The sequence below is a fragment of the Microtus ochrogaster genome, chromosome 4 (assembly GCF_000317375.1).
Source record: "Microtus ochrogaster isolate Prairie Vole_2 chromosome 4, MicOch1.0, whole genome shotgun sequence".
NCBI lineage: Eukaryota > Metazoa > Chordata > Mammalia > Rodentia > Cricetidae > Microtus > Microtus ochrogaster.
Window position 1 is genome coordinate 6,397,633 of NC_022011.1, and position 25,577 is coordinate 6,423,209.

Below are 25,577 nucleotides of genomic sequence, written 5' to 3' on the forward strand. Positions count from 1 at the left end.
ATATATATATATATATATATATATATATATATAGAGAGAGAGAGAGAGAGAGAGAGAGAGAGAGAGAGAGAGAGAGAGAGAGAGAAATATACAAGTTAGTGCTTAGAGAAGGTAGATCTGGGAGAAGTTTAGGGAGGGGTGAATATTGTCAGAATTCATTGTACGAAATTAACAAAGAACTAATAAAAATGGCATCTCCTTGTATTGTGTAACCTAAAGTCAAGAAAGAAAAAGAAAAAAAAAACAAGCCTAAGCTAAAGCTGAGTTTTCATAATTAACAGTAAGTCTCCATGTCGTTGTGTGTGTGTGTGTGTGCTGATGGCTCAAAGAAAAATCTGTCTACAGCTTCTTATTTTGACACTGGCTCTTCAACTGGTACAGATATAACTGTCCACACACTAAGGAGTGTTTGCTAAATGCATTTAACACTAAGAACCATGCAGCATTTGGTCCAGGGACAGCCTTTGCCTGATCACTGTTCACTGGACCAAACCCTCAGAAACTGTGTAGTGTGTGCCCTTGGTGTGCCTCATCACAGAGGCACCTGAACAGCATGCTTTTAGCATGGTACTTCTTAAACTATGATGTACATGGGGTTCTTGTTCTGTCTATGATGCTACCCTATTATTCTGTATGCCCAACAAGGTTGCGGGTGTTCTGTATGATGCTGGTCCAAGCAGCTCTTTCTGAAATGGAAATTTAACATACCCCAGACAGAGAATGCTTCCCTGGGGACTTGTAATACCTTCAGAGGTTCAAGATAATAAATCATGTCGGATTTGAAAGGATGAGGGAAAAGAAGAACCCAGGTGGCCTGGAAGACGAAGGCACTCACCTCTAGAATCCAGTTCATTGGCCTCCACAGTCAGGTTGTACCAGGCGTGGGTTTCTCTATCCAGTTCTTTCTCGTTATAGATGTCCCCCTGTTTGGTTATTCGGAAGAATTGCCCTCTGTCACTGGTCTTGCGGATGGAGTATCTGTCCAGGAGAAAGAGATTCATGCTAGAAGGAGAGTCTAAATTGACTTCTCTAAGTTATCTCTGGCCTCCATATTTGTGCTGTGGTGTGCACCACCCCAGCACATGGAATAAATAAGTTAAAGTGCAATAAAATAAAAAGATCTCATTAGAATATACACATTTTAAGAAACCATATTAAAATTCATGTGAAGCCAGGCGTGGTGGAATGTACCCTGTAGTCCCAGTGCTCAGGAGGCGGAGATGGGAGGATTACAGTAGTTCAAGGGCAGCCTGGGCTACGTAAGAGAAGCAAGAAAATGTTCCTGTGTAAGAATGGTCATTTCAGATTAGATAGAAAGCAGGTTAGAGAAGGGCTTGCGTTAGGCTAAAGTTCAGCAGAGTGTTGTTCCACTAAAGCAGAATGCCGCAGAGCTGGTAGAGTGGGCTGTTCCGAAGTAGAGCCAAGTCTATGTGAGAACTTAAATGTTTAACACGCGGCGGGGAAATCATGGTGTTTGATCAACAAGGCCAACACAACTGGCTACATGTGTGTGGTAAAATAAGACTGGATTAAATTCATGCTTACTACCAAGTACGTGACTCCGAGAAGTCTGAGTAGATCTATCTATTCCTTTTGTCCCAGAGAGTAGAGGATGGACATCTAGTTAGGGTAGATAAGCAAGGACACTAATTTGAATGTGTCATTCCATACCCTCCAAAGGCCATGTGTTAGAAACTGTATCCACAAATTCATATAATCATGGTATTTGGAGATAAAGTTTTTGGGAGGTAACAATGATTAGATTAGGTCATGAGAGTGGGGCCCGCAGGGTGGATTTGTGGCTTTATGGGAAGACAAAGAGAGACATACGCTGGCAAGCTCATTGCGTCTCACCGTGCCTCAGCAAGAGAGACCCTGCTAAATGGCAATCACATTCTGGCACTATGCTCTTGGATTTCCAAGCCTTTAGATCCTTAAAATAAAGAGATCACTGATATTCATAAATTATCCAGCCCATGGTGTGAAGTTACAGCCATGGAAAATGAACAAGGAACAAGTATTGATAAAATGTGCAGGATAGGATCCAAAACAAATGACAGCAAAAATACAACACAAACGCAACATCCGTGTGTCGGTGTGTGATTGTGTGGTCATGAAGGAGTGCGTACTGAGACCACCCATGAACTCGGTGGGTACAGGAGCAACCCACAGATGTCTTGATAGGCCACGTGAAAGCAACACTTCTGGCTTTGTGTTTTGGGAGACTAATTTCTAAACTATTTTTGGTGATGGGGCTTCAGATACACCATCGCTGATGGCTGATTGCTCTCTTGACTCTCAGGCCTCATCAGATGGTACCTATGTGAGTCATGGTCTTAAGTCCTTCAAAGAGCAGAGGATGACCTTGAGCAGACAAGATGGACACACTGGGAACCGGTAGGACAAGGATGTTAGTTTAAGAGCCAGGGCCGGTCTCTGCATTCTACCATGAGGATGTTGGGAGAAGCCAGTATCCTTCTCTGATCTTTGGTCTCAGACCATTAGACATTAAGAATGCCCATGCCAGGGCCATCATACCGTTAGCACTTCATGCCCACCCCCTCTTTACCCAATGTTGCGCTGAGCCTTGTCAGGGTCTTTGGCCACCACAGTGCCTATCAGAGGTTTCTTCTGGTTTTCCGGCAGCTGGAAGTGGTAGAAGCGTCGCTGGAAGACAGGCGGCTCATCTACGTCCAGGACATTGATGGTGATCTTGGCTTTGTTTTTGCCTGCTGTACTGCTCAGGTATCCGAGTCTGATAGTGGGGTCCGTGGCCTCAATGTAGAATGTGTACTGCTGGATGAGTTCATAGTCCAGGGGCTGCATGGGTAGCAAGGATGGGGACTGTTTGTAGCCCATTTTATTTTACTGCTCCATCTCTGTACCCCGCCCTGTTCTAAGTGATAAGGACACACATGGCCCCAGTCCTCACAGGATTGTAGCCTAGTGGTTCCGTTCAAAGGAACACCTTTCACGGTTTTGCTTAGGAGGCTTCTCCTTGGACTGCCTAGTAACTTCCTTCCTATTTGTCTTGAGGAATGAATAGGAGTTTGCTAGTAAGAGACAACCTCTCGGAAGCTACTCTGGACAGAGGCGACAGCTTCCTGACTGGCACTGTTGCGAAGTCCTGAACAGACCAGCTACATTTTTTTTTCTGTCATTTGTCTGTCTCTCTATCTTACCCACCATCTGAGAGCTTTGTGGCTTCTGGTGGCTATGCGTGTGTTCCCGGTCCTCTCCCTGAACATTCTGAAAATATGAAAGCTCCTTCCTCTCCTTTCTGGATGCAGTCAGTCTGATTTTGTTTGCTGCCAGCAGCAACCACTATCCATGGCCACTTGTGCCCTCTGGTACACATTCTTTACACATATGCTGGGGGCTTTCTACTGGCTGGGACACAGGGAGCTAATGCTGATAGGGGTGGGGACGCTGTGCTGGTGAGTATTAAATAGCAATTTTCCATATATCCTAAAATCATTGAGATTTGGGAAGCTCAGGTGAGGAATCGCCTAGATCAGGTTGTCTGTGGTCTTTTCTGTTGGGATTGTCTTGACTGTTAATTAGTGTAGAAAGACTCAGCCCAGCCGGGCGACGGTGGCGCACGCCTTTAATCCCAGCACTCGGGAGGCAGAGGCAGGCGGATCTCTGTGAGTTTGAGACCAGCCTGGTCTACAAAGCTAGTTCCCAGGACAGGCTCCAAAGCCACAGAGAAACCCTGTCTCGAAAAACCAAAAAAAAAAAAAAAAAAAAAAAAGAAAGACTCAGCCCATTGTGGGCAGCGCCACTCCCTAGGCTTGGTTCTGAACTGTGTAGGAGGAAAAGGCTAGCAGAGAGCTGAAGCTGCAGACAGGAAGTAGAGGTGCATTCATTTTCCTCTGCTTTGAACTGTTGATGTGATGTGACCAGCCACCTCAAGATCCTTTGCCACTCTGACTGCCCCTTAACAATGGACTCAACTTGGAACTGTAAGCCAAATACACCCTGTTCCAAAGTTGCTTTCGGCCAAGGTTATTTCATCCTCCCAACAGAAATGATACTAGAACAAGTGCTCCCTGTCAGCGTGGCAGGGTTTGTGGCTGCTTACGCCAGCACCTGACCTTCAGGCTGCAACTCTGAGTTATGCTCTATGTTACCCCTGTGGGACTGGGCCCCCACTTGTATCTGCTCATCAGTGATCTCTACCTTCTTGCCACTTGTCACTGCTCTTGAGGCTTCCAGGAATTACTTCCCAAATAAACATTTAACACCCAAAGCCTTGCCCCTCGAACAACTCAGCCTGAGACGGCGAATCGGTCTCTATGAGCACATGGCCAGCTCTGAGCTGCACAGGAATGTTCTCATTAAATGGCCAATGGCTCAGAAGCAGTCCCCGAGTGTGTCCTTTGGATGCTGTAAACTCCACAGCCCGTGAAGGGGTTCAGTACTGCAGATCTACGTACCTTTGTGGGCTTGATGATACCCTCATTACGGTTGGGGTCTGTCTCGATGGTGAAGGTGTCCCTGTACTCGCCCTGCATGATGCTGTACTTGGTCATCCGGTTCTGAGGCTCGTCTGGGTCCTCGACAGACAGAAAGCCCAAGGGGTTGCCCACACGGATGTCTTCAGGCACCGTAAATGTGTATGAGGCTGATATGCATAGAGAACCACAAAGAGTTAATGATGGATAAGATAATTGTCCCTTCATATTATCACAGATGTAGACCATAGACTCACACAGGCACACACAGATATACACACACACAGACACACAGGCACACACACAGACACACACACAGACACACACAGGCACACACACAGATACACAGGCACACACACAGACACACACACAGGCACACACACACAGACACACACACAGGCACACACACACAGAGGCACACACACAGGCACACACACAGACATACACAGGCACACACACAGACACACAGGTATACACACACAAAGGCACACACACAGGCACACAGATTAAGGATGGAGTTGGGTCTCCATAGTTTGGCTTCAGAAGCACCCTGGGACATGGGGAGATGTAGAGAGGTTTGGGGTACTTTTTTGAGAGCCCCCAAATCATGTCCAGATTGTCCCAGCCCCTGTCTATTAAGGCTTGTGGGAGGGGCTTACACTGAGTAAAGATGGGGAAGTTGTCGTTGATATCTTCCAGTGTGATCAGCACAGTGGTTGTGCCTGACTCTCCCCGAAGGCCCTGGGCATCTCGAGCCTCCACCACGATCTTGTACTCAGCCGTTGTTTCTCTGTCCAAGTTTTTATCCTTTGTGAAAATAAGTCCTGAAAAAAAATTGTCCCAACACGTGACTCCACAGTATATCTGAGGTTGAAAACCTCAGGATTATAGCCCACTACCTCCATGCCTTGCCCTGTGTGACTAAAAGTTGGCCGAATGTATGGCCCAACGTTGTTCCTAGCCAGAAAGAGCCTTATGTTGAGAAACACCATAAGGCCAGTTCCAGGCTCAGAGTGAGCATGCCTTCATGGATTAGTGATGTCTGCCTTGCCATGGTTTAGTACTGAGAGTGCTGTACTTGATTAATGATGTCTGTCTTGACATATACAGAAGTGGCTACAAATTTTAGTGCCAAGAGAGCTTGTGATGGTTTAGTGACATCTATCTTGGTTGCACTGTGTCTTTGCTCGTCTTCTGGAAGACAGTGTGCCTAGCTTGACTAACTGGCCTTCTTTCTTGCTTCCAAGACTCAATACTTGCAGTTTTCCAAATGTGTTAAACTGAACCTAATTTGGCCTGAGAAACCTTCTGTACTTTGCAGACTTGAACCATTCTGTGAAGAACGGCAACCTAGCAGAGTGTAAATACACCAAACCCCTAACTTAGGCGTATGCTCGGCCAATCACAGCGGCTGTGCTTTAGTTAATCATAGGCAGCCACCTGTTCAAAACTGTTCAAATAAGGCAGACACCCCAGCTGTACCCAACTGAGCTGTTTCTAGACTGCAGGGTGTTTTTTTTCTTTCCTACACTATAAATACCACCCAACAATGTGGCAGCCCTGGGGTTTCTCTGAACTTGTTTGGCTTCTGAGGTGTCCCAATTTGTGAACTGTTCTTTGCAAGATTAAACTTGATAAAATTTAATTGGTCTAAAGTTTTTCTCTTAACAAGGCACACACACAAAACCTATGTGGCGTGGCTGTGTCTGTGCATAATCGAATTCAAATTTCACAGCTACGGCACAAAGGACTAGGCACATTCCTATTTTCTGGACAAAGGAAGTGAGGCTCATAGATATGAATTGACTTGGCCAAGGACTGTAGAGTTGAGTAGCCATGTAGGGTTCGAATCTGATGTCCCTGAACATGTACAAAGACCTTCCAACCAGCACTTTTTGTTGAGTACTGATCTTCTCTTGGGTGAAAAGACCCTGATTTTCTTTCTGGACTTGAGTGCATGCCTTGGGCAGCTGTCTGCTTCCTCCCCTAACCTGTCCCAATATGTCTTTGTGTGTATTATGTATTCCTTCCCTGGACCAATGGCTGGTGACACCTGCCAGGCTAGACTGCCCTCTGCATTGACACCTGCAATATTCAAGCCCCCAAATCCCTCCAATGGGTACCCTCCCAAGAGGGTTAGTCATACAGACCAGAATTATCAATGGCGAAGTACTCATTTCCGTTTACGATTTGGTACATGACAGTGGCGTGGCCGGCCACAGTGGGGTCGTCTGCGTCTAGTGCTGTCACACGGATGACAGAGGTCCCTGTGGAGAGAGAGTTCTGGTGTGTCTGCTTACAGGTGGCCCTCACCGCACTCCCTAGTGGGAGTGGATGGGATTCTGCTGTTCCTACCACCCAGGTTAAGGGAAGAAAAGTTGCTTTGTGCCAGAGAGGCCAATCATAAGGGTGAAGTGGCAGCAATGGTAGGTCTAGCCGGATCAGCCACAAAGGCTACAAAGAGAACAGGGAGTTTGTACCTTGTGGGAGAAAGGAAGAGTGGAAGATGTTTGGGCTTGAGAGAGAAACTTTGGAGGGTTCTGGATGATTTTGCCTCTTCCGAAGGTGACAGATTGAGGAACTGGAAATGGACTGGAAAGCCTCCAGATGGGTGGGGACCACATTTCTCATCCTTCGGAGTTCTAGGGGTCCCTCAAAAAAGTCTGGCAGCAGGACCCTAAGCAGTTTTCCTATTCCTTCTGGAGACAGGATGAATACAGGCTAGTCTACAAGCCAGAGTGTGATGACACCCTCGGGAGTCAGGGTCAGGGCCCAGACTATAAGGAACGTCAGTGCTTAACACGTTATGAGGATCAGAACCCATCTGTGACTAGGGACAAGGTTTAGTGTGGGACTAGATCAGAGGTTAACCTTTAGGGACAAGTTTTGAAATCCTGTAAAGAGGCACCATAGTATCACACCACTCCCTTGAACTTGCTGGAGCCTGACCCTGAGCAGTGAGGTGGCTGATGTGAGGCAAGCAGGAGAGAGAGGGCAGACTAGGTACATACATACCCACAGCCGACATCTCTGGCACAGACGCGTTGAATACCTGGTGTTCAAACACAGGCCAGTTGTCGTTTACGTCATGAACCTTGACGGTGAAGTTGGAAGGTTGCTCCAGGTTGACGTTGGTCTCCTTGTCCACAATGAGGGCAGTAAGGAAGTACTCAACCTTCTTTTCCCGGTCTAATCTCTCAAAGGCAAACACATCTCCTGTGTCGGCGTCGACCCGGAAGATCGTGCCGGCATACTTTCCCTGGAGCACATACTTGGCATTCTTACGGTTCACGCTGGACTTGATCTGGGAAAGAATAGACAACAGGAGTTGGGAATGGGAAGCATAGCTGCCTGCACTTGTGTGCGCACACATGATTATGGATGTGCATCTATGTGGGGATGTCTGTATGCATGTGTGCATGTATGTGCACACGTGTGCGTAGTGCTGGGTAGGGATTCTAACTGTGACGATGAGGTTTTAGACAACTTCTGACTGGTCACCAGTGAGCTCTTCTTCACCAGGTTACGGCAAGCAGTGTTTAGCATTTCTTAGCTGTGCACAATGCCTAGGATGATGTCCGGAGTCCAGCATGGCACTTGACACAGGAGAATAAAGGTTTTCATTGCCCCTTAGATGACCAAGATCGTGACTGCCTCATCTGTAAAATGGAGCTAATTCAATTTCTAAGGTTGATTTGCACTAATGAGTAGAGCCAACCATTTGGAAATGAGTGCCAGAAACCTTGGCTTCTTTTGTTGTCCCATGCAAAAACGGGATACATGCCAGTGAAATAGTGGAGCTGGCTGATATCAATATGGCTTTGAAGACTTGGCTAGGATTGGGGAATATCTGAGATCTGGCTATTAAATGTGACCATATTAACAATCGCATTATCTGAACATACAACGAAATAAATCATTGTTATGAATGGTTTGTCAACCTAGGAGACATGGGTCTGCTATGGCTTTTCTAGAGAGCATTAACAGAAATAGAAAGGTCCATGTGAATGTGGGTGCCATCACCCTATGGACTAGGGTACAGAACTGTATAAGAAGGTGACAGTAGGTGAAGCAGCTGCATCCTTCTCTGCTTCCTGACTGTGGGTGCTGCTTCTGTCTCCACCCCTTGCTATGATGGGCTGTGCCTTCAGACCATGAGCCCAGGGAAATCCTCCATTCCAGAAGTTGCTTTTGTGACAGCAACAGAAATGTAACTAGTGAAGACACATTGGAAGCAAAGATTGCAGATACTCAGAATTCGTGTTTCTAACTATGTTACTACATGTAACCACTGCCTTGAGGTTCCTGTGTCTTCTGTGTGAGCATGGGGCGATACTAAATGGCGAATGGCCTTGTGCCTCTTGCACTAACTCTGCCTGCAGTGGTGCACATCATCAGCTGGAAGGCTGAGTATTTACACTACAGAAATTGGTGAGTTCTACACATCCTCGCTTTTCCTGCAAAGCCAGTTGTCAGACATTTATCAACACGGCAAGCATTGGTCCCAGGAAATTTGCTTCTGGAATATGATGCGTAAAATACTCTATTCTTAGCGATTTACAGTGTCTAATCTGCAGAACAGAACCCCAGTGAGCTTTGTTTAACTCAGGGTGTCCTGTGCTCTGAGACTACTGAGCCAGTTTTCTGGATAACACATGCTATTAGTAGCTTAAGAGAGGCCAATGCATGCCCAGCCCCTTGCTCTGGACAGTACTGAAGTGAGCGACAGTGATTGTGAATGATAGACCCGCAAGTCAAAAGATATTAGAGAGTTCCAGTGCTGGGTAGTCCAGTTTTACAACTAGAGGATATGAGGAGAGAGGATATAGATTTCACAGGCTCTCAGAACTGGGGCTTACAGTGAGGGACATCTTAGGAGGGCAGCGCTTGGGGGACAGATGGAGCAAGGCCTTTGTGTGCAGATGTCCAGTAAAGATCTGTTAAGGTGGAGGAGAATGGAGAGTGGCCAGGAGGTCAAGAACGTTAGCCTCAGGGGAGAAGGAGATTCCAGAAGGGTATGGACCAATCCCATGAGCTCTAGGGCTCAGCAGTTGTTCAATAATTGGAGCACTTAGTGCGGGGGGTGGGGGTGGAGGACAGCTGGGTGGAAGGCCGTGAAGCCAGATGGTGGAGCCCAGAGAAGATCCTGGAAGGTGAAAGGGTAGAGGCACAGAGGGATGACCCCTTTCCTCCAGCAGGCACTGGAGGAGGGAGGCCGGCAGCAGCGAGGACTAGCAGAGATCCTGGGGCAGGGACGGAGGCATGCAGGGGCCAGGTGGGCCCAATGAGCAGGACAGAATGAACAGCTAGACAGGGGCGAAAAGCCATGTTCCAGCTCTGTAACCTTTGGCATGTGGGGACAGGAGGGGAAGAAGGAGAGGGACAGTTTGACACCTCAGGCAGGGCCCAGGTTAAGCTGAGACACTGGTCTTAATGGGAACCTGTGAATCTTCTCAAAGGAGCAGAGTAGAAGCAAAGCAACTTGGAAACAGACTGGAACAGTGCAGATTTTTCTCCAATCTATATTTTACTCCTTTACCTCTCTCCCCACCTTCTTTCCTTCCTTCCTTCCTTCCTTCCTTCCTTCCTTCCTTCCTCCCTCCCTCCCTCCCTCCCTCCCTCCCTTCCTTCCTTCCTTCCTTCTCTTCCCCTCCCTCCTTCTTTCCTTCCCTCCTTTCCTCCCTCCCATATTCCTGGCTATATAACCCAGGCTGGCATTGACCTCTCCATCTTCTTGCCTTGGTCTTCAGAGCAGCGGAATTATAGCCTGCACCCCCATGCTTGACCCATTTTGTTTAAACAAACATGAGTTTTACAACTCTTCTTAAAGAAAACGAGACACCAGTACCCTGAGTTCCTGGGCACCTGCTCCCCTTCTCCTAAGTACCGCAACTTACATTAGCGTGGCCCTTGTTACAAAGGGAGCCAAAACAGAAGAAGCATTATTGATTAACATAGATAGCTTATACACATCCCCTTGTTTTTACCTAATATCTATGTCCGTCCATCACTCTCCTCCCTGCCCTCAGCCTCTCCAAGATGCCTTTCGGGACACCACACAGCATTTTGTTACCATGTTTCCACAGCTTATTTTGGTTGTGACTGTCTCTGAGAATTTTATTGTTTTTGATGAACTTGACAATTTGGGGGTGCTCCGTTCTGGTGTCTCAATGGACACCCTTCCATTTGAATTTCTCTGTTTTTCTCACCGCTCAACTGGGTTTGTGGATTTTGCTCCTCCCCCTTTTCTAATATCATTGTGTTTGGATGGAACAATGCCAATGGCTGCCCTACCCTGGCAGGCTGCTCCCAGCTGGCATCCATTGTTCATCGAGGTTTACAACCAAAGCTCCAGACTCTGACCTCCATAAACACACACTTCCTTCAGATTGTGTCTTCAGAGTCACAGGAGGACCCTTGAGGTCCTGTGTTTGTGTCTCCTACAGACTCTTGTCTTAATGAGGGTGGGGATCACACGTGGTTCCTCTGCTCCTCTATCCCTGTGCTGGGTACCAAGTCGGTTCCATCACCACAAGATACAGACCATCAGTCACCCCATGTCCCCAAGCCTTGTGCTGTTTGGCATTGGCCTCCACCTTCCGATAGCCTTCCCTGAGTCATCCTTCCGACTCGGCTCAGCACTAGCCATTCTCCTTGGAGGGTGAATCATGGCCAGTTATCCCATTGGGAAAGTCATAATTGGGTTACAGCATTTCCCTCAATGACACAGGGCTTTCTGTGCAATTCTCGACGTGCGTGCGTCTTTCCTTCTGGTCAGGTGGCAGTATTTACATCACCCGGGGGGAAGAAAGCCCTTTTTGGAAGCCTGACCAGCCAGGTGCCCAGTCAGCTGCTGTGGGTGGAGCTGTTAGCAGATACTTCCTATATGACTCCAGCTATTTCCTTTAGCTGGAGTCACGGAGGCAATTCTGGTGCCCTGTCCAGACTTGTGCCTCACATTAAAAGGTCCTCTTTGGTCTGTCTCTCTCTTGCCAGAATACCCCCATCCCTATCATTTATGGGGTTCTCTGTCTGATACGTGCTGTTTCTCTATATCTCAGTTTTTTAAACCGTGGTCTTCATCTTCCCGTGAGGTCTTATACCTAAACGTGGGAGGTATGAAAAACTGGCAACACTGAATGACTTCTTGAGGCACAATGACCAAAGAGTAATCCACCATCCAGAGCATGACGGGTTTTCTAGCAGCGCTTGCCTGTGTTAAATCATGAATTTCACTGCCTCCTTGGTTCTCAATGCACTCCATGTGCACCGGGCATTGTGCATTGTGCACGTCATCTGTCACACAACAACAGTGAGTGACATCTGGAGCATGTGGCTCAGATTTGAGGCTATTGTATAGGCCACAGTGGTTATACTATGATACAAAGTTTCTTGCTTTTACAGAAACAACGATAAAAAGGAGACCTTTATATCCTTATATGATATGATTATATATATGTATATAAAATAGGAGTTTCAGATCTCTATATATGGGTATATATCCTTACAAAATAAATTATTTTTATTTTATCTTTGAGACATGGTCTCAAAGTGTAGCCTTGGCTGTCCTGAACCTCATTATGTAGACCAGGTTGCCCCGAACTCACAGAGATTCACTCACTTCTGCCTCCTGAGCACTAGGATTAAGAATGTGTGCCATCAGGCCTTGAAAAATAGACGAACATTTTCCTGCCATCACTCCTTAGCTTGTGAGAGTCATATTAGTGTGTATTTTAATTAGGTTGTGTCAGAATCGTTGATTTTAAAGTTTCTTTTTGAGCTGTTGGCTTGAGCTTTGTTAAAAAGTAGTTAAATTAATTTTATCTTTGAATTAAAACAGAATTTCCAAAATGGTCCCAAACATACTTCTGCCTTTTTGTGCTATGGTTTTATGCAAAGCAGTGCTCTTACACTGACTATAATAGAATCAAAATATTGAGCCAGGGTAGCTCACGCCTTTAACATCAGCTCTCCAGAGACAAAGGCAGGCAAATGTCTGTGAGGTTGAGGCCATCCTGATCTACATAGTGAGTTCCAGGCCAGTCTGGGCTAAAAGTGAGACCCTGTTACAGACAGATAGAGAGACAATAGACCACACATCTGTTCTGAAAAACACCAAATCTAATATGCTTTATGACTAGAGGATTAAATATTCAGCATCAATATTATTATGCAATTTTTATTTTTTATTTTTTTAGTTTTTCGAGACACGGTTTCTCTGTGGCTTTGGAGCCTGTCCTGGAACTAGCTCTGTAGACCAGGCTGGTCTCGAACTCACAGAGATCCGCCTGCCTCTGCCTCCCGAGTGCTGGGATTAAAGGCGTGTGCCACCATCACCGGGCTATTATGCAATTTTTAAATACCTCATAAAGTTATACGTATACAAAATAATTGTCTAAAAATTAATTTCTTTATGATTTATTATCAGTAAATGTTTGATTTGTATTCCTATTTTATATATCTTTATAACTCGTTGCAGAAAAGTTCTTTAGGCACAGAGAGAGTGGAGAGAGTGCCCTGCTCTAGACCCAGATAGAGGGTGGTAAGTGAATTCTGTAAAAAGCCAGAGAGAAAACATTTTTGGCTCTTTGGATTGTATATTCTTGGTCACAGCTACTCCATGCTGCCATGGACAATTAGTAAATTAATGAATGTGACTGTGTTCCAATAAAACTTTATTTATAAGACCAGACAGAGGGCCATATTTGGTCTGTGGGCAGATATTTGTACAGCCCTACTATCCATGAGAGTGGTGAGTACATTTTTGCCCAGTGCTGTTCTCCTAGCACCCAGTCTAGGATGTGGAGCTGTTTATTCTCCCTCCAGTGCATTTGTTTGGTCCATCTCAGAGCTGGTGTGTGGATTCAAAGAGGTTGACGTGGTGAGATTTCATGTCAGAGCTTTCTTCTCACAGACAGCTCTTAAAATGCTTAAGTCATTGATGTCTCATTGCATGTGAAATCCCACAATGAGGGTCAATCATTTAAATAAAAGTGGGTGAGTTTGATGCCTATGACGACTTGACATTATGAGAACTGTCATCATTCATTTAGATTGCCTTCAAGCTCTCGGAGGGTGAGCTTGTGTAGGACAGTGAAGTTACAGGCCTTGACACTGGCCTCCCCCGAGGATAGTCCTGGGTCAAATGCCTCATTATAGGGAATTAGTTCAGGCTGGTCTTGAACCCTTGATCTTTCTGCTTTGGCCTCCTGAATGCTGGAATTACAGGTTTATACAATATGCTTGATGGAAAGTTTTTTTTTTTTTTTTGAGGAGACTCAGAGCCCAAGACCAGGGTTGGCAAACCGTGGCCTGGGTGATCAGCATTGTCACCTATGTGACATTGTAGACAGCTGCTCAGACCTTTCCTGATTTCCCAAGTGGGAACACTGAACGTAGCTTTTTAGTTGATTGTTCCCTTAGCTCTGAACCCTCAGGACAGGCTGATCTCCTCAGCCTTGGCACAGGGTGGCCTTCTTACTGATCTCTACTCTGCAGGGAACAGTGTGAGAGAAAATGAGCCATGATGCTCACTGCTGCTTCTACCACAGATATACCCTTCACCACAACCATCATTTTTACTCTCCTTCATCGAGGCCACCCACCACCATCACTATCACCACGTTTCCATAACCACCACTATTACCACCTTCCTCATCTCCTTCACTGTTGCCAGCATCACCATCATTACCACAATCACCACCTCTACCACCTACTCCTTTACCAATCATCACATCCACCTCTACCACTGAATCAACATGACCACTGCCATCTCTGTAACGGCCTCCACTCTTGTGGGGGTTTGAATAGGAACAGCCCCAAGAAGCTCATCTATCTGACTACTTAGAGCAACTTTAGGAAGTGTGGCATTCTTGGAGTAGCTGTGGCCTCTTTGTAGGATGTATGTCATTGGGGTGGTCTTTGGGGTTTCAGATGGTCAAGCTGGGCCCAGTCTGTCTGTCTGTCTGTCTGTCTGTCTGTCTGTCTCTCTCTCTCCCTGCTGTCTGCAGATCCAGATGTAGAACTCTCAGCTACCTCTCCAGCGCCATGTCTGCCTGTGTGCTTCCTGCCATGACAATAGTGGCGGAAACGGTAAGCCCCAATCAAACGGTTTCTTTTATTAGAGTTGCTGCGGTCATGGTGTCTCTTCACAGCAATAGAACATTAAACAGGACAACTCTCATCTCTCCTCATTCCCTTCACTAATAGTGCAGCTTGAAAATGAGGTGACTCCCATAGGCTCATGGATTTGGACCCTTACCTCTCAGCTGAGCACTGTTTTAGAAGTCTGCAAAATCTTTAGGAATTTCCTTGCTGGAGGAAGTGGACAGCCCTTGAGGTTTTACAGCAGGTCCCTACATCCTGTCCTTTTCTGCTTCCTGACTTGAGAACACATTGTAGACATCTTCCTCACACTTCAGCCGCATGCCTTCCCTGATGTGACCGACTGTATCCCTGCTTATTCTGTGAGCCAGACTAAATCCTTCCTCCTTTGAGACTCTCCATGTAGGGTGTGTTAAGGAAAGGATAATCACACCAGCCCTGCGAAGTTAGATAAAGAGGAAAGGTCTATGAGGGACGCTTGGATCTCTCTGGGAAGGAGAAAGAGAATAGATTTGGTGTGTGGACTGGGGGCAAGTGTGTGGGGACCCATACATGTGAGCATAGGAACAGGAGGGATTAGGTTGGGGAGGAAAGGATGGAGGAAGAGAGTGTGTGAGAGAGGGCTGTGGAAATCTCCTGGAGGCTATGAGGGTGACCCTAGCAAGGACTCCTAGTTAAGAAGGATATGGAACCTGAACTGGCCATGTTTTGTAACCAGGCTAGGTTCTCAGTGGTGGGACGTTTACACCCACACAGCCACAAAACCCATGACCCCAAACCTGTCCTGCCTACAAGATGCACTGAGGCAATGGTGGCCCCGAGCTTGTGGGAGTGGCCAACCAATGACTTGTCAAAGGCCCAAGCCACAAGAGGGAGCCCATGCCTGACACACTGCCTGGAAGCTGGATGGCTCAGAGACAATAGGGTGAAATCAAACAAGACTGACAAAATAAAATAAAATAAAATGAATAAAAAGTCAATGAAATGATTCCTAATGATATTTTGTTATGCTCATAGTTCAGGGCTTATCCTGATAGACAATAGATCATCCATCAACTGATGAGAGCATATAATACAGAGACCCAAAGCCAAATACTACGCGGAGCTCAGGGAACCCCATTGAAGACGGAGAGGAAGGACTGTAGAAGCCAGAGGGTTGAGGACACCAGGAGAACAAGGTTCACAGAATCCACTAAGCGGGGCTCCCAGGGACTCCCAGAGACTGAAGCGGCAATCATGGAACCTGCATGGCTCTGCACTAGGCCCTCTGCGTACATGCTGTGGTTGTGTAGCTTGGTGTTCTTGTGGGGCTCCTAACAGTGGGAGTGGTGGCATGTCTGACTATTTGCCTGCTTGTGGGACCCATTCTTTTGTCCTGAGTTGCCTCATCCAGCCTTGATACGAAGGCTTATGCCCAGTCTTATTGCGTCTTGTTATGCCATGTTTGGTTGATATCCCTGGGAGGCCTGCTCTTTTTGGAAGGGCAATGGAGGTGCCGTGGATCTGGGGAAGAGAGGGTGGGGAGAGAAGGGTGTCATCAGGATGTATTGTATGAGAGAGGAATAAAGGAAAAGAGGAAAAGGAGAAAGAAATGTGAAAGTGATACAATTGTCATAGCCACTGCCACAGTGACACCACCCATGACCACTGCCACCACCTGGGGTCGTGCAGACGCTGCGCCTATTCTGGAGAAGTATGCGGCAGGGGAGTTGGTTCACCAATGACATTTACGAAGAAAAGGGAGAGAAGAGAGGCCAGGGTGCCCCTATTTCCTTCTAAGGAATATCCCTAATGACCTAACTTTCTTCTCCTAGGTTTCTCTTTGAAATATTTCACCATTTTCACTGGGGCCACAACCATTAGCACATGACCTTAAACTATAACACTCTGTTTTAATTAATCAGTTAATTGTGTGTGTGTGTGTGTGTGTGTGTGTGTGAGAGAGAGAGAGAGAGAGAGAGAGAGAGCGAGCACATGTGTGCCCATGCATCAACCCCAGAGGCAATTGTGAGAGTTGTTTCTGTCTCTCATTCTACCCCATGGGTTGTTCTGGGGACTGAGTTCAGGTGGTCAGACTTGATAGCCCACTGAATCATCTTTCTGGGCAAACAAAACAAGCAAATAAATTTTGTGTGTAAGTATGGAAGGGCAGATGTGTGTGTGTGTGTGTGTGTGTGTGTGTGTGTGTGTGTGCGTTCTCTCCTGCCACCTTTGAGCTCAAGTTGTCAGGCTCATATAGAAGTACCCTCATCTGTTGAATCATCTCGCCAGCCCTGAATTCTGGCCCTCACTACCCAGGGCTTACGTTTGTCTCAAAACACTACGGATTTAACCCAACTGCAAGAGTCCCTGCAGTAGCTGCAGTTCCTGCGGTGTTCACAAGAGTGTCTTCTGAGACTCAAGGAAGCTTCGGAGCCTTTGTAAAAGAAAAGCCATGCTACATACTCCAAGATACAATGGTACAGGACAAACATTCCTGTCTCACAGGGGAGAAAGTGTGATGTGTTTATTGCCAACTTGTTTGGATCCACAATCCCTCATGAGACAAACCCCTGGACTCACTTGCTAGGGACTGTCCATGTCAGGAGAGCCTTTGGACTTGCCTTTAAGGGATTTTCTTGTTTTTAACTGATAGGGGACTACCAGCCCATTGTGCCTGGTACAGTCCCTGGGCAGAGGTCCAGGATTGTATACAGAATAGAAAGTGAGCGGAATAAGCATCCACTGCTCAGTTCTTGATAGTGAATGTGATATAACCAGCTGCTTTAGCCTCCCGCTGCCTGGACTTCCCCTCCATGATGGACTGCATCCTTGAACTGCGAGCCAGAATAAACCTTTTCTCCCTGACGTTGCTTTTGCCAGGATATTTTATCACAGAACATATAAAATAAACTAAGAGAAAAAAGGGAAAGACAAGAATGATAGAAATCTAGCATGGAAAAAAATTGAATCTTATAGCTTCATTTCTAGCATCTAGGGTACAAGGTGTAATGATGTGAGATCCGAAGGGCTTAGGCAGTCTGTCCCTTGTGTCTATCTCTTTGCAGCCTCTATGGCTTCTCCCTTGACCTGGCTGTCCTTCTGTGTTGCTGGCATATCTTACATTTTGGAATCTCTGTTAGAGATTCACCTTCATTCTCCCAGATTCATAGACCATTTTCTCGGGAGATGTTTTCACAGACTCCAAACCTACCATACTATCTGACTTTCCAGGTTTTCCTTTGAAACTTTTGTAGAAGTCTCTCTGACTCCACAACTGTTTCATCTGTATACCTACACACCAACTAACGAGAGTGATACCCAGGCACAACTCTGGATCCAAAAATAGACAGGCCATCTTAGATCATGATCACAGTGGCCTCTGAGTGCCTAATGGGTTAAACACGGAGGCAGGGGGTTGAGAGGAGCATCCCAATCCCAGCGAAATGACTTCATAGTCAGTCCTGGGAGTGTAGGGTGTCCTGGAGCTCTCTTCTCAAGCTAGTCTTTGGACCACAGGCTGATAACAAATTTAGCAGACCTTTGGGAGACTCCTGAGGATCCGAATCATAAACTCTATCACCTCCCTCATTCAGATCATAGCCACCACAGCCACCACTTTTATTACCTTCTTCTCCTCTATCACCACCATGGTCAATATTATCGTGACCACCGCCACCATCATTACCACACTTCCCCACCTTCCCCTTTACTATGGCGGCTAGGGTCGCCGTATGATGTCATCATGGCCATCATCACCATTACAACTCTCATTGCCACCATAGCCTCCCTCAGCTTCCCTTTTACTATAACCACAATGGTTATCATTACGGCCACCACCACCTTCACCCACCGTCATCCCTGCTACCACCATTACCACCAGCAGCAGCATGAACTCCCTCACTTTCCCCTTCACTATTACCATGACGATTACCATTACTGTCTCACCATCACTATCTTTATTATCTCTTCCTTTATTATCACTGACGTTACCATCACAATTGTTGTTGCTATGAAAGACATCCTCTCCATTATCACCATCACCACTGCCATCACCATCACCAACACAGTCAATAACTCCCTCACCTTCTTTGCCATCACTATTACCTCTACCACCACCACCACACTGCCACCACCACCATTGTCACCACTGCCACCACCAGCACCATCACCACCTGGACCATCACCACCATCACCACCATCACCATCATCACCATCATTACCACCATCATCATCACCACCGCCACCCCATTAGCCTCCTCACCTTCCCCTTGACCCATCACCACCATGACCATCACTATCACCGCCATTGCCATTACCTTCCTCTTTCCTATCAGAAGTATCAGCATGGCTTCGCCATTATTAGCATTATGGTCCCCACCTCCACCACATCTGTCTTTGCTGTTGTCATTTTTCAGTGACAACCACTCCTGTATTCATCACCATCTTTGCTACAAAGGCCATGACTAGGGTCCAGTTGCTGACAACTTCCAGCACCCTGGAGCCCAAGGCTTACCTTTCCCACATAGTGGGGCAGTGACATATTCTTCTCTTCATCTATATGCATTTGATTCCAAATCCAGTCTCTCTTCTGGCGCTGGAGGACAGGCAGCCTGTTGTGGGTGTCCAGCTGGGGAAGGTTAGGGCCTGCCATCGCTGCCGCTGCCAGCAGGCCCAAGAAGGTGCCCAAAGCAGCGGCCAGCTCTGTTAGCCTCTGCATCCTTCCAGGAGGAACTGATCTGGGGAAAGAGGATAGATAACATCAGGGTACAGTGGCCACTGCCCCAGGGTGTGAGCGACTCACTCTAGGAACCAAAGCTTCTTTGCCTCCCCTCTCCTTTATCTATAGCTCAGCTGAGCCAGACTCTGGACTAAGTGGGGAAGGCGAGCCCCAAAATGATTTCCCCTCGTACCCACATAGGCTGGCGTGAAAGTGGGCACAGGGGAATGAGATCCTCCAGAAGTTTGGGAGGGCACCTGGAATACTGGTGCTCATGCTCCCAAAGCACACTTGGATTATTGCCATTTTACAGATGAGGGAATCAAGGCACAGAGAGGTCAACTTTGCCTTTGATTTGGAGGTGCAGCTGAGCATGAGCCCAGACCCTGACCACAATCAGTCACCTTCATTGACAGCGCACCACCGTTTGCCTGGCTCAGCTCTGAGCACTTTAGACACATTGTCTCATTTTCTCTTCCTCCCAACTTCCAAGGTTGGTGTCATTGTGACCCTCGTTTTACAACTGAACTGTGACACAGAGACACTTAGTAACCGTCCCCAAATCACCCAAACTATAAGGATCAAAGCCAATACTTAGACTAAATCTGTGTGGCCCCAAATTCCAGTTTTTTCCTGATGCCTTCTGTGCCTCACCAGCTGCTCTGGGGTAGAGTTAAAGGCTCCTCCAAACATCCCTCCAGCTCACTCCAGTCTGAAAGGCCCTCTGGTACTGATGCTGCCTTCAATAGGCTCCTAGGAAACTCCAGACATCTTCATCTGGGGGTTAGCCCTTCGCTCTAGAGCTCACCGATGCTGGCCACTTTAGAGGGTGGCTGGGGTGGGAGTTGAGAGACTGTACACAGGCTGCCTTCATAGCTTGTGGGTCCAGTGTAAAAAGAGCTATAGGTTATTTATATATAAATAAGGAATTTTGTGATAGAGATGGAAGATGCGCTCTGGAAGGTCACCTGTAGACTCGGAAGGTGGCTCCCCCAGAGATCAATTCCTGCTTCTCTTTTAAGTTTCAAGAATGGAAGCTTCTTGATGGTGGAGGCCGTGTCCATGGCCATCACCGTGGCTTCTCAGCCCTGACCTCCCCTGCCACCCATCCCGGGTCCCAGTGTCACTGACCTGCAGTTCCTAGAAGAGTATGAGAAACGAAAGTGTGTGTCTGGAGAGAGCTGAGAGCCTTCAGGGAGCTGGGAGGCGTGGCCTTTCCCCTGCATTAAGGGAAGGGGAGGAGCCTGTGCATCGCAGGAGGTTGGTAAACTCTAGTAACATCATCTCTGGACCATTGGCGCCAGGCTGGCCTTAGCGAGGCCTGGGCTGTCTGTGCTGACCTTAACACCCATGCTTCCTGCCCCTCAGTTCTTCCAAGTCTCTGGTAGAAGGAGGTGGAGTCTAGCGTCCCAGAATGGGGCCCCGAATACAGGTGCTATGTGCCTAGGGTAGGCTCTCTCTCCCCAGATCTCGACTTCTTTAGCCATCAACAGAGGGGTGGAGGAGGGTCGTGGGAACAGAAGTCCTGCCCGGACTCTGGTCCTGACTCAGGGGGTTGGCAGTGTGATCCTCTGCCTCTACCTTGCAGGCATGGCTTTGTGAGTCATTTCCTTCTCTTGCCGGGGAAGAACTGCCAGGCCTGGGGTTTTCTGTTCCCCTCAAGTAAGAAGTGACTAGGAAATGGAAGAGTCATATAGTAGGAAGTGAAACAGAGAAGGAGGGGAAGAGTTCTCAAGCCTGGGGTAAGCCGAGGGCGAGAGCCTCAACTCTGCGCTGCTGCGGGTGAGCTCCTCCTGGATGCTGGACTCTACCAGGCTGTGCAGCACCGCTGCCCTAGAGCTGTTTGCCACACTGGGGCCAACAGGAAGATAAGGCAGTGGGAATCCCATTGGGAGATGCAGCTCTGAGAAGGAAGTGACCCTTAGAGACTAGGAGGCTATGGATGCCCTTTCAGAGATGGCCTTCTTGTGTTTTGTGACACTGGGGTGTACCACTGAACTATGCTCCCAGCCCTTAGAGAAAATTATTTAAGGCCATGCCTGAGTGTCAGTTCTAAGATGGCCAGGGGAGAAACAGGATTTCAGGATGCAGCATCAACAGGAATGAAGCCCAGATTTAGAAGAGCAGCTACCATGTCTGAGGAACCAGTGATGTCCCCTGGGTAGGAAGGAGATGAGCAGCAAGGGCCCAGGCACCAGAGAGTGGCTCTGTAGGTATGGTAGGTGAATGAAGTCTTCCAAACACCCATGCCCTATACACGGGTACCTGAAATGTTACCTTACATGGCCAAAGGAACTCAGATATGCTGAAACGGAGGATCTTGCTTGAGGCTTGGGATGGGGAGTTGACCCTGGACTACCCAGGATAATTCCAGGGTCTTTTGAAGATAGAGGCAGGAGGGTCAGATTCAAAAGTAAGATGTAGTTAGGCCTGTAATCCCAGCTGCTTTGGTGGCGGTGGCAGGAGGCTCTGAAGATCAAGGTCTTCCTTGTCTGCAGGGTGAGTTCAAGGTCAGCTCAGGCAGCCTAAGGAGACCCTGTGTCACAAATAAGGATGTAGGTCGGTTGGTAGACTGTTTGCCCAGTAGGCACAGAGTCTGGGTTTTATCTCCAGCACCCTGCAAATGAGGCATGGTGGCACATGCCCATAATCCCAGCATTTGGAAGGTGGAGGATCACAAGTTCAAAGGTCACCCTTAGTCGCATAGGAAGCCAGAGGCCGACCCAGGACACATGAGACCTTGCCTCAAAAATAAAGTGAAATGAAACAAAATGTAAAGAGAGAGCTCAGAATGTGGTTTAACAGTGGGGCGCTTGTCTCGAATATGTGGAGGTCTGGAGTCCATAGTCACAGAAAGATACAGTAAGACTGGCCTGAGGTGCCGAGAGACTACCAGCTATGGGAGACAAATGGAATCAGCATGAGTTCCTTCTAAGGCTTGGAGAGGGGTCACAACTCTGACTTTAGCCCTCTGATCTCCAGTTCAGATTCCTGGCTTCCTGAACCATAAAGCGATACATAAACAAACACGTGTGGCTTTAAGCCCTCAGATTTGGGATAGCTTGTCTCTGTCATTGGAGGACTGTAGCCTGTTTATCGAGCTTGCTCCTGAACACACACTCCTTGAGTGGCACATGCCTATAATCCCAGGACTTGGGAGGCAGAACCGGAATGACTGCCGGAAACTTGAGACGAGCAATAGCAATAATACCAATCATATTCTAGGAGTTTGTGTGGATCATGTTGTCTCTTAGATCCCCTCCCTGCCCTCCCTGACCTCTGTTCTGGACCATAGTTTCCCCCGAGAAAAACTCCTAGCTTTGGCCTTGGCCTCCGGCTGTGTTTGGCCAAGAGGTGTCCAGCGGGTGCTCTCTGGTTATGGGAGGAGAGAAATAGTCCACTCCTTCCCCATTCCTATGTGGTCACATTCTCCACCATCCCAGCTCCCAGTGGGCAGCATCTGCGGGATTTTGTCTCTGGGATCTGCATGTCTCTTCCCTTTTGCCTCTTCAGCTCCCTCCGTTGCTGGTCTCTGGGTGCTTCTGCATGCAGTGTGGCCCCTGTGCTCCCCTCCCCCACCCTGTAGCCCTTGCTGGCAGTCCCTTTATAGGGCCTATATTGGACACTGAGTTTCCTGTGGGGACGTTGTATGACACAATGAGCAAACATAAGTTTCTTTCCTAGGACCTGTTGGGATGAGTGAAGGGTTCTGAGAGTTGACAACAACCACCGGCTATATGAAGACATTATTATATTGGACTTCTATGAAGCAGAGTTCACTGACTCACAGGGGACAGTAGCCTGTTGGTGGGCTTTGGCTGGTCACCTAGAGTTCTCAGCTGACTTCAATTCTGTGTCCAACAGAGGCCTTGTTATGAGTCCTTGAAAAAAAGCCACTGGCCCACAAGGTCACCTGTAAGTTCTCTAGTAGGAATGGTCTCTGCTCTCTTGGTGTCCCTTACATCAGGGGACAGGGAGGTCCGCTCATTCAGCGCTCTTTGTCAGTCAGGCATTGGTGAGGAGGCGGGGCCATGGGCACTTGGGAGGTGGGATATCGTACGGATGTCTCCTTCCCAAAGCTGGAGCCTGGGGTATGGAATGATCTGGCCTCCTTGAGCATGTTATCTGATTTAAACCTTGTCCCAGTCCTTGAAGGCAATTACCAATAGTCCCCTTCGCCAATGAGGAAGGGAAGGCTCCACGGAACTCAGACTGGAATGGCCTTTCTCAAATCAGCTCTATCTCCAGCAGCACTTATCACGATCGCAGTTCTGAGCACTTGGCTCTCAGAGAGACCTCTTCCTTTAAGTTTTACCCTCTCCGCAGCATGTCCAGGACACAGACATTCCCATTCCCATTTTGCACATGAGGAAATCAAAGTCTAGAGACTGCCCAGTGCACAATCGGCCTTCTTCTAAGTTTTGACCTTCATATGGTCTCAGAGGGACCCAGGGGACTTTCTAGTCCAGGAGCCACACTTATTTGAGTCTATTGTCTTTAGTGTTAGAAATTTAGCAGAGGGGAAGGGTTTTGTAGGAAGTCATGTTCCCCCTTCTGTCTAGGCGTGGGAGCTATGATGACTGTGGTCTCATCAGGAACGAAATCTCCTGAAGGTTTAGCCCAGGTGACCTTCTCTTTATGCCCCGTGCTTTCGTCCCGGAGAGTCTCATCTCTCAGCCCTTCTTACCAGCTTCAGAAAGTCTTCAGGCTGTCTTTGGTTGGGATCAGGGTCCCAATGAGATCTGGAAGGTTTGAGGACTGGGCTGAGCATCCCGGTTGGACAGCTGGAAACTTGTGTGAACACAATGACCAGGGGACAGGAAGTGCCTAGTGGCTCAGCCGTGGGTGTGGGACATTTAGGAGTTACCCATACTCCCTGCCATCCAGGAGCTGTGACGATGCCTAACTCTGGGGTCAGATAAATTCCAGAAGGATGACAGTGCCTGCTGTGCCTTCCGTCAGACTAAGAAGATCCCAAATTAGAAGACAGAGAATATGCCAACGTTGAGCACACCCAGAGCCCAGGACAGGCGATGACCGAGTCTCTGAGAACCCGAGTATGGCTGAACTCAACTATGCCCCGATAGGTAAGGATCTTGGAGGCTCTTGGAGTCTGTGTCCAGAGTGCCCATGGTTCAAGATGTCAGAGACAAGATAACCAAGCCAGGGTCTGGGGATCCAGAGGTAGCTCTGAAGGCCAAGATGTCTGGGCATCCGAGTGGCTCTGTCTGCTGTTCTCTGGGTTCCCTTTGAGACTCCAAGCATAGTCCTAGCTATGAGACCTTAACTCCAGGACCTCCTATTCCCACCAGCTTGATGCTTCTTCCCATCCATGTCACACTACACCCCTTCCCTACAGGAATCTCAGAGGGTACAGATTACACAGCCACTCCCGTGCTAGCACCTTCCCTATACAGGCTCTATGTCTGTGGACCGGTGAGAAGGTGGACTCAAACCACAAACATGAGGAGTGTGCTGGGAGGGAAGGATTTGAGAAGGGGGTCGAGGGCAGAACTGGCATGCAGCCAGAGTCCTAGGAGAGAGCCCCCCTTTTCTCATTCATCTGCTATGGGAGATCAGAGAGAGCCCCCCTTTCCCTTTGTCTTTATAGCCCATCTGTCCCTAGGCCCTGGCCTCAAAGGGGCTGCGAGATAGGCTCAGCCTGAGTTCTGCAGATGACAGGCAGAAGGACAGTTTGGGCGCAGCTGAAGAGGGGCTGTGGAGGTCCTGGTGTGACACTGGGGCTCCCTGGGACTAGACTCTGGCTTTGTAGCTGAACAGATGTAGCAAATTTGGCTCCAGCTTGAGCTCCTCAGCAGGGCATAAGGCCAGTGTCTTGGGTTTGCTCTTCCCTGGCCACAGGCATCCAATCAGAGCCTCCCTTCAGCCTTAGCAGATTCTAGCTGCAAGGTTCTGGCTTTGGGAGGCTGTTCACTCTCCTGGAGGGTTCTGGGGTGAGGAAAATGAACTAACTGATTGACGAACTCTCCCCCCCCTTCTCCCCACTCCCTTCTCTCTCTTTGGAGCCCCATATCCTCCAAGGATCCTGTCTAAGTCCCCAAATGGCCCTGCATACAGGCTTGTTCCCACAGACACTCTACAAAGGGAATTCCTGTACAGGCCTTCCCCTCTATCTGGCCCATGGCCTTCCGTGAGGACAGGGGCTGGATCTGGCAGCCAAGTGGAGCCCCAGGGAGAGCCTCTGAGGATGGAATGCTCAGCCCCACCCCAGCCCCCTACAGACTGTGGCCTCCAGCCTGGAGGCCTGGGTCAGGGATGAGGGGCAGGGCGGTGGGCGGAGATGGTTCAGAACATGT

General features: G+C 48.1%; 1 protein-coding gene across 2 annotated transcripts in view; it reads right to left on the bottom strand.

Moving 5' to 3' along the window:
* The window catches only part of Cdh5 (cadherin 5), a 37,091-nt gene that overhangs the window by 7,269 nt on the left and 4,245 nt on the right, over positions 1-25,577 (bottom strand). Inside the window, exons 1-8 of one of the 2 annotated variants that reach the window (XM_026778821.1) lie at positions 21,538-21,737; positions 19,057-19,279; positions 7,473-7,761; positions 6,608-6,724; positions 5,117-5,281; positions 4,440-4,627; positions 2,570-2,820; positions 836-978 (exon numbers count right to left, since the gene is read on the bottom strand). In XM_026778821.1, coding sequence (XP_026634622.1) covers positions 836-978; positions 2,570-2,820; positions 4,440-4,627; positions 5,117-5,281; positions 6,608-6,724; positions 7,473-7,761; positions 19,057-19,260 — 1,357 coding nt within the window. In that variant the 5' untranslated portion in view covers positions 19,261-19,279; positions 21,538-21,737. Of the gene's footprint in view, positions 1-835; positions 979-2,569; positions 2,821-4,439; positions 4,628-5,116; positions 5,282-6,607; positions 6,725-7,472; positions 7,762-19,056; positions 19,280-21,537; positions 21,738-25,577 lie in introns of those variants that run through there. The other variant, XM_005345540.3, reaches the window with a different exon arrangement.